The sequence below is a fragment of the Panulirus ornatus genome, chromosome 42 (assembly GCF_036320965.1).
Source record: "Panulirus ornatus isolate Po-2019 chromosome 42, ASM3632096v1, whole genome shotgun sequence".
Lineage (NCBI taxonomy): Eukaryota > Metazoa > Arthropoda > Malacostraca > Decapoda > Palinuridae > Panulirus > Panulirus ornatus.
In genome coordinates this window covers 23,904,178-23,917,210 of record NC_092265.1, presented here as the reverse complement: position 1 = coordinate 23,917,210, position 13,033 = coordinate 23,904,178, and the positions used below count along the sequence as shown (strand labels likewise).

At 39.8% G+C, this 13,033-nt stretch overlaps 1 protein-coding gene across 12 annotated transcripts in view; it reads right to left on the bottom strand.

Annotated features, from left to right (window-relative positions):
* LOC139761978 (protein turtle homolog B-like) overlaps positions 1–13,033 on the bottom strand; it is a 514,207-nt gene that overhangs the window by 8,161 nt on the left and 493,013 nt on the right. For 11 of the 12 annotated variants that reach the window (XM_071686724.1, XM_071686729.1, XM_071686727.1 and 8 more), the window contains one exon: positions 11,918–12,023. In XM_071686724.1, the coding sequence (XP_071542825.1) occupies positions 11,918–12,023 (106 nt within the window). The remainder of the gene's footprint in view (positions 1–11,917; positions 12,024–13,033) is intronic. The other variant, XM_071686726.1, reaches the window with a different exon arrangement.

Below are 13,033 nucleotides of genomic sequence, written 5' to 3'. Positions count from 1 at the left end.
CTTGCCTTCCAGTTCCAGCACCACCCCATGCCACAGGGAACAGCATCACTATCCCCACTTCAGTGAGGGAGCACCAGGAAAATAGACATAAAAAGGCCACATTCGTTCACACTCCATCTCTAGCTGTCATAAGTAATTCACTGAAACCACAGCTCCCTATCCACATCTAAGCCCCACAGACCTTTCCATGGTTTACCCCAGACATTTCACATGCCCTGGTTCAGTCCAGTGACAGCACATCGACCCCAGTATACCACATCATTCCAATTTACTCTATTCCTTGCATACTTCTCACACTTCTGTATGTTCAGGCCCCAATCTCTCAAAATCTTTTTCGCTCCATCCTTATATGATTGTTCAAATTTACTTCAAATTCTGACTCATCTTGTTGTGCAACACTTTGCTTTCTTTTTCTCTCATGCAATCATCTCTTTCTTGAAATAGAAAGAAAAGTATATTTACCATTTAATTAGAAAAGAAGACAGAAAAGCAGTCCTGAATGCAATTTTCTAAGCACTGATGCATGATCTGAACATGGCACCATGTTCAATCATACCACATCATAAGGGTGGCTATCTGATTGTTTTTCCAAGTACCTAGTATTTTCCTTCATTCTACTCTTGTTACACCTTATTCAGGTATGTGTTCAACTACCTTCAGCAGACCTGCTTTATGAAAACAACACTAGAGTTAGCTTTAACACAAATACTGTCCTATTACTGCTCATTTACCAAGCACCCTTCTTGCAGAACAATGGATATACCCAAGATCTATATGTTTATCATACTAAAACAATTATCGTAATTGAATGCTAGATAAAAAACCATTTCAACATTCCTTATTCTCTTATCATTTTACATCTCTCTTTCACTTCATTTTCAATTATCCTTTTCCTCTTAAGACAAAGATATTATGAATATGAACATATTCTTGAACGACATCAGTAAGGTTTTCTTTCATATTTCATGCATTTTCTCATTTTTGCATATGAGCCAAAGCATAACTGAAAAACATTGCAAAGAATTCTTATCTTTCCAGTTCATGCTTGCATGCTTTTGTCTTCCCTTTGTTGATTGAAACCAAAAATACAAAGCCCACATACAGAGGAACAAATCAAAGTGTAATTTTCCTACCAGTTTTACTTTGAATTCATCTGGCAAACATGCGACCTAAGCCGAATTGAATGAAGCTGAAGGACTTAATGCAAGAAGGCCTTAGACTTAAATGAATTCTGAGATAAAAGTATCATAAAGCTATGTGAAAGTGCATCAGGCCACAAAGTGAATTATTTACTTAGTGAAAGGGGAACGAGGTGATGGTGGTGGTGATGGTGGTGGTCAACTAGATCTGTTCTGTAGTAATCGCTTCACCTGGATACTCCTTCCTTCTGTCCAGCCGATGTTTGGAAGCAATTAGGAAAAAGAAAGAATAACATTTGTGGGTTAGTATCTAAGAACCATACACCATTAAGAAGTGGTTTACTGCTGCTTAGAGAAAACTACAAAGCACCCAGTAGAGTTGTAAGACTGCACTAGTAATTCTTACGTAGCAAAAGGCACAATACTAAATTACTATATAAGATTTCTAAAAGGATTGTACAAATTTTGGTATACATGGGAAGCCACTCTGATGAACAATTATACAGACAGAAAGTAATCAACACGTAGAAAATATAATGGACTATTCATCTCTAAGGGTGCATAAATCCATTTTTTTAAATAATGCATTCTACAAGGTAATGCACTGGTTGGTCATAGTCTTCTATAAAAGCACTACACTGTAAAAGTGCTCTTTCTCAAAATGGTCATCTTTTTATATGGCCACATCCACACTACAGCCCAGTTTGTAATCTGCCACAATTTCTGAAACATAAACAGACTGCTAGAATGATACTTTTACATTTTCCAATTTCTCCTTTCTTACTAAATTTTTTCCAGCTTCAGATTCTATTCTCATTTTATGTTTTTCCTCGCAGCTTCCTGCGGAATAAACTCTCATACTTTTCAGACATATTATGCTCTTTAGGCAAGAGACAGCTGTTTTACTGTTTGCTAAACAAAAGAACACACATCACCACCAAATATGCTGTAATCAGAAGTGTTTATTTTCAGTGTGAAGATGACCAATAGCTGAACAGAGCATTATGAGCAAAATGAATAGGGTGTCATATAACAATCAGTTTAATGAAAATCTATGCATGAAAAATTTTCGGGGAGAAATAACAAAATATGTCAACAAATCTGAAGGTAAGCATACAATGGCTCTTGTGACAGTTAAGCAGTGAGTAAAATCTGTTTTAAAAGTCAGATATCTGAAATAAAACCTGAAGAAGAAAAAGGATATACTGTACATTTTAGAAATGGTTACCATGAGTTGTTCATAGGTATCATTTGTGTACAGCTTAAAAATTCTAATTTAAGAAGTGTCTTATTTTGGGTCCACTGGGACCCCTTGACTCATTCTTCATGTGAAATTTGAGATCTACACATCCACTGTACATACAATACTAACCTTTGGAGACCTGAGAGCAAATGTTAACATCATATAGCACGAAACACATTTTTCCTGGAATAGTCATGTGAGGCTTACCCTATAGTTTTTCCTATTTTTATGCAAGATAACATAAAAAAAATCATTAGTGGCTTGTACGCTTGTACATCAGCAACAGCTGACTGGGGCCAACCTCTTGAATCAAATTCTTTGGGGACCCCTTTCAGCCACTGGCTGTTTTTCTAACTTTTCCTTATGATAAAAAAAATGCCTCTTTGACTTCCTAAGTATGAGTTACCTTTAATTCTGAACTTTTTAAGTTGATGGATTTCATTTCTGGAACAGATATAACCTTACAAAACAATGTTCCTTGCCATGTCTTTAGCCTTAAATCTATTGCTAAAGTGAATACTGAATGTTTTTTTTTTTCTGCTTTGTCGCTGTCTCCCGCGTTTGTGAGGTAGTGCAAGGAAACAGACGAAAGAAATGGCCCAACCCACCCCCATACACATGTATATACATATGTCCACACACGCAAATATACATACCTACACAGCTTTCCATGGTTTACCCCAGACGCTTCACATGCCCTGATTCAATCCACTGACAGCACGTCAACCCCGGTATACCACATCGATCCAATTCACTCTATTCCTTGCCCTTCTTTCACCCTCCTGCATGTTCAGGCCCTGATCACACAAAATCTTTTTCACTCCATCTTTCCACCTCCAATTTGGTCTCCCACTTCTCCTCGTTCCCTCCACCTCCGACACATATATCCTCTTGGTCAATCTTTCCTCACTCATTCTCTCCATGTGCCCAAACCATTTCAAAACACCCTCTTCTGCTCTCTCAACCACGCTCTTTTTATTTCCACACATCTCTCTTACCCTTACGTTACTTACTCGATCAAACCACCTCACACCACACATTGTCCTCAAACATCTCATTTCCAGCACATCCATCCTCCTGCGCACAACTCTATCCATAGCCCACGCCTCGCAACCATACAACATTGTTGGAACCACAATTCCTTCAAACATAGCCATTTTTGCTTTCTGAGATAATGTTCTCGACTTCCACACATTCTTCAAGGCTCCCAGAATTTTCGCCCCCTCCCCCACCCTATGATCCACTTCTGCTTCCATGGTTCCATCCGCTGCCAGATCCACTCTCAGATATCTAAAACACTTTACTTCCTCCAGTTTTTCTCCATTCAAACTTACCTCCCAATTGACTTGACCCTCAACCCTACTGTACCTAATAACCTTGCTCTTATTCACATTTACTCTTAACTTTCTTCTTTCACACACTTACCAAACCAGTTCAGCAGTTGTCTCTACATGAATCACCTGCCGATATGGAAGACAACTCTTTAACAACTTTCTTGACTTTAAGACTGATTACTCCTAACAACACCAAAAAATTACACCATAGACATACAACTGGAAACATAATTCATGAGACCAACACCCACTTTCCAAGGGGACATTCCTTTACATCCTCGCAAAAAACTTTATGTTCTACAACTCTGACACACCAAATTAACCATACATTGCAGCAGCATTTATAACTCTATCAAGCATTCCAGATTCATAAAGCTACTACAAATCCATTTGTTTTCTAATCTCCACCCCCTACATTCTTACAGAGCAAACACTTGATAACATGCTGCTACCTTCGAACTACCACTGCTCTTCAACAATTCTGATCATGAACTACTCTAAAATCAAATACCCTCGTATATAAATTCAGGTAATATCACAAAACTATACTATAAATTAGAAACACTACATATTATCTTTGACTTTGTACAATGAGACTATGCCCCTTCCTCCAATCCTAACATCCTTCACAAGGTATTATTGATTAACCGTTACCAACAGTCAATGAAACAGTCACCCATTTTGTTAATAAATTACTACTGCAATACCATCAAACTACTTGCTTGCCGGCTTTATGACAAACTTTTACACCTACTCTGACGAAAAAATTTCATATTCCTTGCATACAATCGCCGAGAGGAGCAATATATGCAACAGAAAACAAAAAACTTCAATCAAACCTTAAAATAAAGACTCATCCTTCACACACCAATATGTTATCACCCCCATGCCCCCCAATGAGTCATGGCTGTATTAACGTATCCATCAAAAATCTCCCTAACATGAAGAACCTAAGCTCACATAGGAGACAAGATCACCAGTATACCATGCACTGTAAAATCTATCTGCCTTTATTCATTTCCCATCGCCTACTCTGGTGTCCTTTTGGTCGAGGTGGTGTGCAAAGTGAGAGGGTTAGGGAAAATGATTTGGTAAACAGAGAAGAGGTAGTAAAAGCTTTGTGGAAGATGAAAGCCAGCACGGCAGCAGGTTTGGATGGTATTGCAGTGGAATTTATCAAAAAAGGGGGTGACTGTATTGTTGACTGGTTGGTAAGGTTATTTAATGTATGTATGATTCATGGTGAGGTGCCTGAGGATTGGTGGAATGCTTGCATAGTGCCATTGTACAAAGGCAAAGGGGATAAGAGTGAGTGCTCAAATTACAGAGGTATAAGTTTGTTGAGTATTTCTGGTAAATTATATGGGAGGGTATTGATTGAGAGGGTGGAGGCATGTACAGAGCATCAGATTGGGGAAGAGCAGTGTGGTTTCAGAAGTGGTAGAGGATGTGTGGATCAGGTGTTTGTTTTGAAGAATGTATGTGAGAAATACTTAGAAAAGCAAATGGATTTGTAAGTAGCATTTATGGATCTGGCGAAGGCATATGATAGAGTTGATAGAGATGCTCTGTGGAAGGTACTAAGAATATATGGTGTGGGAGGCAAGTTGTTAGAAGCAGTGAAAAGTTTTTATCGAGGATGTAAAGCATGTGTACGTGTAGAAAGAGAGGAAAGTGATTGGTTCTCGGTGAATGTTGGTTTGTGGCAGGGGTGTGTGATGTCTCCATGGTTGTTTAATTTGTTTATGGATGGGGTTGTTAGGGAGGTGAATGCAAGAGTTTTGGAAAGAGGGGCAAGTATGCAGTCTGTTGGGGATGAGAGAGCTTGGGAAGTGAGTCAGTTGTTGTTCGCTGATGATACAGCGCTGGTGGCTGATTCATGTGAGAAACTGCAGAAGCTGGTGACTGAGTTTGGTAAAGTGTGTGAAAGAAGAAAGTTAAGAGTAAATGTGAATAAGAGCAAGGTTATTAGGTACAGTAGGGTTGAGGGTCAAGTCAACTGGGAGGTAAGTTTGAATGGAGAAAAACTGGAGGAAATCAAGTGTTTTAGATATCTGGGAGTGGATCTGGCAGCGGATGGAACCATGGAAGTGGAAGTGAATCATAGGGTGGGGGAGGGGGCGAAAATCCTGGGAGCCTTGAAGAATGTGTGGAAGTAAAGAACGTTATATCGGAAAGCAAAAATGGGTATGTTTGAAGGAATAGTGGTTCCAACAATGCTGTATGGTTGCGAGGCGTGGGCTATGGATAGAGTTGTGTGCAGAAGGGTGGATGTGCTGGAAATGAGATGTTTGAGGACAATAAGAGGTGTGAGGTGGCTTGATCGAGTTAGTAATGTAAGGGTAAGAGAGATGTGTGGAAATAAAAAGAGCATGGTTGAGAGAGCAGAAGAGGGTGTTTTGAAATGGTTTGGGCACATGGAGAGAATGAGTGAGGAAAGATTGACCAAGAGGATATATGTGTCGGAGGTGGCCTTTGTTGTCTTTCCCTAGCGCTACCTCGCACACATGAGGGGGAAGGGGGATGTTATTCTGTGTGTGGCAAGGTGGCGATGGGAATAAATAAAGGCAGACAGTATGAATTATGTACATGTGTATATATGTATATGTCTGTGTGTATATATATGTGTTCATTGAGATGTATAGGTATGTATATTTGCGTGGGTGGACGTGTATGTATATACATGTGTGGGTTGGTGGGTTGGGCCATTTCTTTCGTCTGTTTCCTTGCGCTAACTCGCAAACGTGGGAGACAGCGACAAAGCAAAATAAATATAAATAAATAAATAAATAAATATATATATATATATATATATATATATATATATATATATATATATATATATATATATATATATATATATATATATATATTTTTTTTTTTGTCGCTGTCTCCCACGTTTGCGAGGTAGTGTAAGGAAACGGATGAAAGAAATGGCCCAACCCACCCCCATACACATGTATATACATACGTCCACACACGCAAATATACATACCTACACAGCTTTCCATGGTTTACCCCAGACGCTTCACATGCCCTGATTCAATCCACTGACAGCACGTCAACCGCGGTATACCACATCGATCCAATTCACTCTATTCCTTGCCCTCCTTTCACCCTCCTGCATGTTCAGGCCCCAATCACACAAAATCTTTTTCACTTCATCTTCTCACCTCCAATTTGGTCTCCCACTTCTCCTCGTTCCCTCCACCTCCGACACATATATCCTCTTGGTCAATCTTTCCTCACTCATTCTCTCCATGTGCCCAAACCATTTCAACACACCCTCTTCTGCTCTCTCAACCACACTCTTTTTATTTCCACACATCTCTCTTACCCTTACGTTACTTACTCGATCAAACCACCTCACACCACACATTGTCCTCAAACATCTCATTTCCAGCACATCCATCCTCCTGCGCACAACTCTATCCATAGCCCACACCTCGCAACCATACAACATTGTTGGAACCACTATTCCTTCAAACATACCCATTTTTGCTTTCAGAGATAATGTTCTCGACTTCCACACATTCTTCAAGGCACCCAGGATTTTCGCCCCCTCCCCCACCCTATGATCCACTTCCGCTTCCATGGTTCCATCTGCTGCCAGATCCACTTCCAGATATCTAAAACACTTTACTTCCTCCAGTTTTTCTCCATTCAAACTTACCTCCCAATTGACTTGACCCTCAACCCTACTGTACCTAATAACCTTGCTCTTATTCACATTTACTCTTAACTTTCTTCTTTCACACACTCTACCAAACTGTCACGAGCTTCTGCAGTTTCTCACATGAATCAGCCACTAGCGCTGTATCATCAGCGAACAACAACTGACTCACTTCCCAAGCTCTCTCATCCCCAACAGACTTCATACTTGCCCCTCTTTCCAAAACTCTTGCATTCACCTCCCTAACAACCCCATCCATAAACAAATTAAACAACCATGGAGACATCACACACCCCTGCCGCAAACCTACATTCACTGAGAACCAATCACTTTCCTCTCTTCCTACACGTACACATGCCTTACATCCTCGATAAAAACTTTTCACTGCTTCTAACAACTTGCCTCCCACACCATATATTCTTAATACCTTCCACAGAGCATCTCTATCAACTCTATCATATGCCTTCTCCAGATTCATAAATGCTACATACAAATCCATTTGCTTTTCTAAGTATTTCTCACATACATTCTTCAAAGCAAACACCTGATCCACACATCCTCTACCACTTCTGAAACCACACTGCTCTTCCCCAATCTGATGCTCTGTACATGCCTTCACCCTCTCAATCAATACCCTCCCATATAATTTACCAGGAATACTCAACAAACTTATACCTCTGTAATTAGAGCACTCACTCTTATCCCCTTTGCCTTTGTACAATGGCACTATGCACGCATTCCGCCAATCCTCAGGCACCTCACTATGAGTCATACATACATTAAATAACCTTACCAACCAGTCAATAATACAGTCACCCCCTTTTTTAATAAATTCTACTGCAATACCATCCAAACCTGCTGCCTTGCCGGCTTTCATCTTCCGCAAAGCTTTTACTACCTCTTCTCTGTTCACCAAATCATTTTCCCTAACCCTCTCACTTTGCACACCACCTCGACCAAAACACCCTATATCTGCCACTCTATCATCAAACACATTCAACAAACCTTCAAAATACTCACTCCATCTCCTTCTCACATCACCACTACTTGTTATCACCTCCCCATTTGCGCCCATCATTGAAGTTCCCATTTGCTCCCTTGTCTTACGCACTTTATTTACCTCCTTCCAGAACATCTTTTTATTCTCCCTAAAATTTAATGATACTCTCTCACCCCAACTCTCATTTGCCCTCTTTTTCACCTCTTGCACCTTTCTCTTGACCTCCTGTCTCTTTCTTTTATACATCTCCCACTCAACTGCGTTTTTTCCCTGCAAAAATCGTCGAAATGCCTCTCTCTTCTCTTTCACTAATAATCTCACTTCTTCATCCCACCACTCACTACCCTTTCTAATCAACCCACCTCCCACTCTTCTCATGCCACAAGCATCTTTTGCGCAATCCATCACTGATTCCCTAAATACATCCCATTCCTCCCCCACTCCCCTTACTTCCATTGTTCTCACCTTTTTCCATTCTGTACTCAGTCTCTCCTGGTACTTCCCCACACAAGTCTCCTTCCCAAGCTCACTTACTCTCACCACCCTCTTCACCCCAACATTCACTCTTCTTTTCTGAAAACCCATACAAATCTTCACCTTAGCCTCCACAAGATAATGATCAGACATCCCTCCAGTTGCACTTCTCAGCACATTAACATCCAAAAGTCTCTCTTTCGCGCGCCTGTCAATTAACACGTAATCCAATAACGCTCTCTGGCCATCTCTCCTACTTACATACGTATACTTATGTATATCTTGATTTTTAAACCAGGTATTCCCAATCACCAGTCCTTTTTCAGCACATAAATCTACAAGCTCTTCACCATTTCCATTTACAACACTGAACACCCCACGTATACCAATTATTCCCTCAACCGCCACATTACTCACCTTTGCATTCAAATCACCCATCACTATAATATATATATATATATATATATATATATATGTAGGAAGAGAGGAAAGTGATTGGTTCTCAGTGAATGTAGGTTTGCGGCAGGGGTGTGTGATGTCTCCATGGTTGTTTAATTTGTTTATGGATGGGGTTGTTAGGGAGGTAAATGCAAGAGTTTTGGAAAGAGGGGCAAGTATGAAGTCTGTTGGGGATGAGAGAGCCTGGGAAGTGAGTCAGTTGTTGTTCGCTGATGATACAGTGCTGGTGGCTGATTCATGTGAGAAACTGCAGAAGCTGGTGACTGAGTTTGGAAAAGTGTGTGGAAGAAGAAAGTTAAGAGTAAATGTGAATAAGAGCAAGGTTATTAGGTACAGTAGGGTTGAGGGTCAAGTCAATTGGGAGGTGAGTTTGAATGGAGAAAAACTGGAGGAAGTGAATTGTTTTAGATATCTGGGAGTGGATCTGGCAGCGGATGGAACCATGGAAGCGGAAGTGGATCATAGGGTGGGGGAGGGGGCGAAAATCCTGGGGGCCTTGAAGAATGTGTGGAAGTCGAGAACATTATCTCGGAAAGCAAAAATGGGTATGTTTGAAGGAATAGTGGTTCCAACAATGTTGTATGGTTGCGAGGCGTGGGCTATGGATAGAGTTGTGCGCAGGAGGATGGATGTGCTGGAAATGAGATGTTTGAGGACAATGTGTGGTGTGAGGTGGTTTGATCGAGTGGGTAACGTAAGGGTAAGAGAGATGTGTGGAAATAAAAAGAGCGTGGTTGAGAGAGCAGAAGAGGGTGTTTTGAAGTGGTTTGGGCACATGGAGAGGATGAGTGAGGAAAGATTGACCAAGAGGATATATGTGTCGGAGGTGGAGGGAACAAAGAGAAGAGGGAGACCAAATTGGAGGTGGAAAGATGGAGTGAAAAAGATTTTGTGTGATCGGGGCCTGAACATGCAGGAGGGTGAAAGGAGGGCAAGGAATAGAGTGAATTGGAGCGATGTGGTATACCGGGGTTGACGTGCTGTCAGTGGATTGAAGCAGGGCATGTGAAGCGTCTGGGGTAAACCATGGAAAGCTGTGTAGGTATGTATATTTGCGTGTGTGGACGTATGTATATACATGTGTATGTGGGGGGGTTGGGCCATTTCTTTCGTCTGTTTCCTTGCGCTACCTCGCAAACGCGGGAGACAGCGACAAAGTATAAAAAAAAAAAAAAAAATATATATATATATATATATATATATATATATATATATATATATATATATATATATATATATTATCCCTGGGGATAGGGGAGAAAGAATACTTTCCATGTATTCCCTGCGTGCCGTAGAAGGCGACTAAAAGGGAAGGGAGCGGGGGGCTGGAAATCCTCCCCTCTCGTTTTTTTTTTAATTTTCCAAAAGAGGGAACAGAGAAGGGGGCCAGGTGAGGATATTCCCTCAAAGGCCCGGTCCTCTGTTCTTAACGCTACCTCGCTATCGCGGAAATGGCGAATAGTATGAAAAAAAAAAAAAAAAAAAAAAAAATATATATATATATATATATATATATATATATATATATATATATATATATATATATATATATATATATATACACACATATATATATATATATATTCCCTGGGGATAGGGGAGAAAGAATACTTCCCACGTATTCCCTGCGTGTCGTAGAAGGCGACTAAAAGGGAAGGGAGCGGGGGACTGGAAATCCTCCCCTCTTTTTTTTTTTTTCCCCCCCCAAAGAAGGAACAGAGAAGGGGGCCAGATGAGGATATTCCCTCAAAGGCCCAGTCCTCTGTTCTTAATGCTACCTCACTAATGCGGGAAATGGTGAATAATATGAAAGATATATATATATACACACATTATATAATGAACTTTGTACAACCCTCAGACTACATTATGCATAAAACACAACTCAGCCCAGACCAAACAAGTACACAGAAGAAGAAAAGATAGTAAGAAGACCATGGAGCAGGTTGAACTGCAATGACCAGACCACACCCGACAGGCTATGTGTTAAGCAGACCAACAAGCAGGTGACTCCCCTAACATAGGCTACCATGAGGATGTGAAGGACAATATCTGAGCACCTGAAGGCAGTCTTACTCCAGCTGTGAGGCTGTGGTGAGGACTCCAACTAGCACTGGTCTTGCCCTAGGTAGAGGAGTCGCACCATGTCAGACCTCGTATCAGCCTGATGCCTAAAAAATATTTTATGATCTTTACCCGTGCTATGAAAATATATGAAATTAGCATAAATAAGGTGGAAGGTACATCTCAGCCAGTAAATTGTCTTTTCTTGTTAACACTGGCTCTCAGTGTACATTATTATAAAAAATATTTGTTAATTAGTTTCTGTCTAATATAAATGGTCTAAAAATATTATATGATACATACAAAATAAAGGACTTTAGCAAAAAGATGTGAAAGGGTGCTAATTAATCTAATGCCTGCTAATACAACAAAATTATGCTATAATTATTTTTTTAAGAGGCTTTCCCAGTGTTAACTTTATTAGAATACTGGTAATTAGTTAGAAGAATAGATTTCATCATGCAGTATGTTAGTTAACTACATACATGAAATGGATCTAATGATTATATAACAAAAATAAGAAATACTCACTTTTTCAATGGCACCGGGCTGGATCCATGACCACCATTTCTGGAATCAGTGACCCGATACGCAACCATGTTATAGGCTGTGTCATAGAAAATATGTGATTGTAGTTCTGATGTGTCCAGGGCAGCAGGAAAAAGAAATAAAATTTTACATGGTTAAATACTAGGACTGTCACTTGAATGAAAAGTCACAACTATTTGACAACAATCAGCAAAGCTTACTTTGGAATATAAATGCAAAGTACAGTAAAAAACAAACATTCCACAAAATATATAACCACACAAACCTTCTTCAGATCTTATGCAAGTAGTTGAGAAATGGAAAACAACCTAAGATTAAACAAACTATAGATCAGTGCAAAAATAAAAATTGGTTTTAAAGTATAAAAGGTATTTTTTCTGTATCTGAGCAATGTATAAACTGTAGATACAAGCCTATGACTTGTCAAGGATTACAGAAAAACAAACAATCTTTACATAAAGAGTCAAACAAAAAAAGCAGCTAAAAACTTTAATCATGAGATGACTTGATATTAATCCCCTAATCAGTTAGCAGATAACCCAACTGCCTATACTGATAACCTATCTGGCATACAGTTGCAGACCATATGGATCTTCAGTTACATGTTTCTATTCTAAAGTAGTCAAAAACTGACAACAAGCGTGGGTAAGTTGACCTATAGAGTTTTTGTATGTACGAAGAGGTCTCATGCAAGACAATTTTCCTGTACTGGACGATAAATTATCAAGACAACCATAATTCATTGTAATCCAGTCTAAATGAGGGATGGCAACAACACAAAATGAAGGATGGCAAAAACAGTCATACTGTTATCTAAGCTATTCAAATTTCCCTATGGACAATGGCATATGAATTCTAAACAAGTATTTCCTGCAATTCATGAGAAGTGACTAACAAGTGGGAACAGGGGCTGGAAACCCTTCCTTCTTGTATCATCACTTTCCAAAACCAGAAGCAGAGGAAAGAGCCAATTGATGACTTCTCCTCAAAGACTCAGGCTTGATTGTCTGAATGCATATGAATGTAGATAGGATGGGAGAGGTACATACTAAGTATGATGAGAGGAATCTGGATATTCTGGCTCTAAGTGAAACTAAG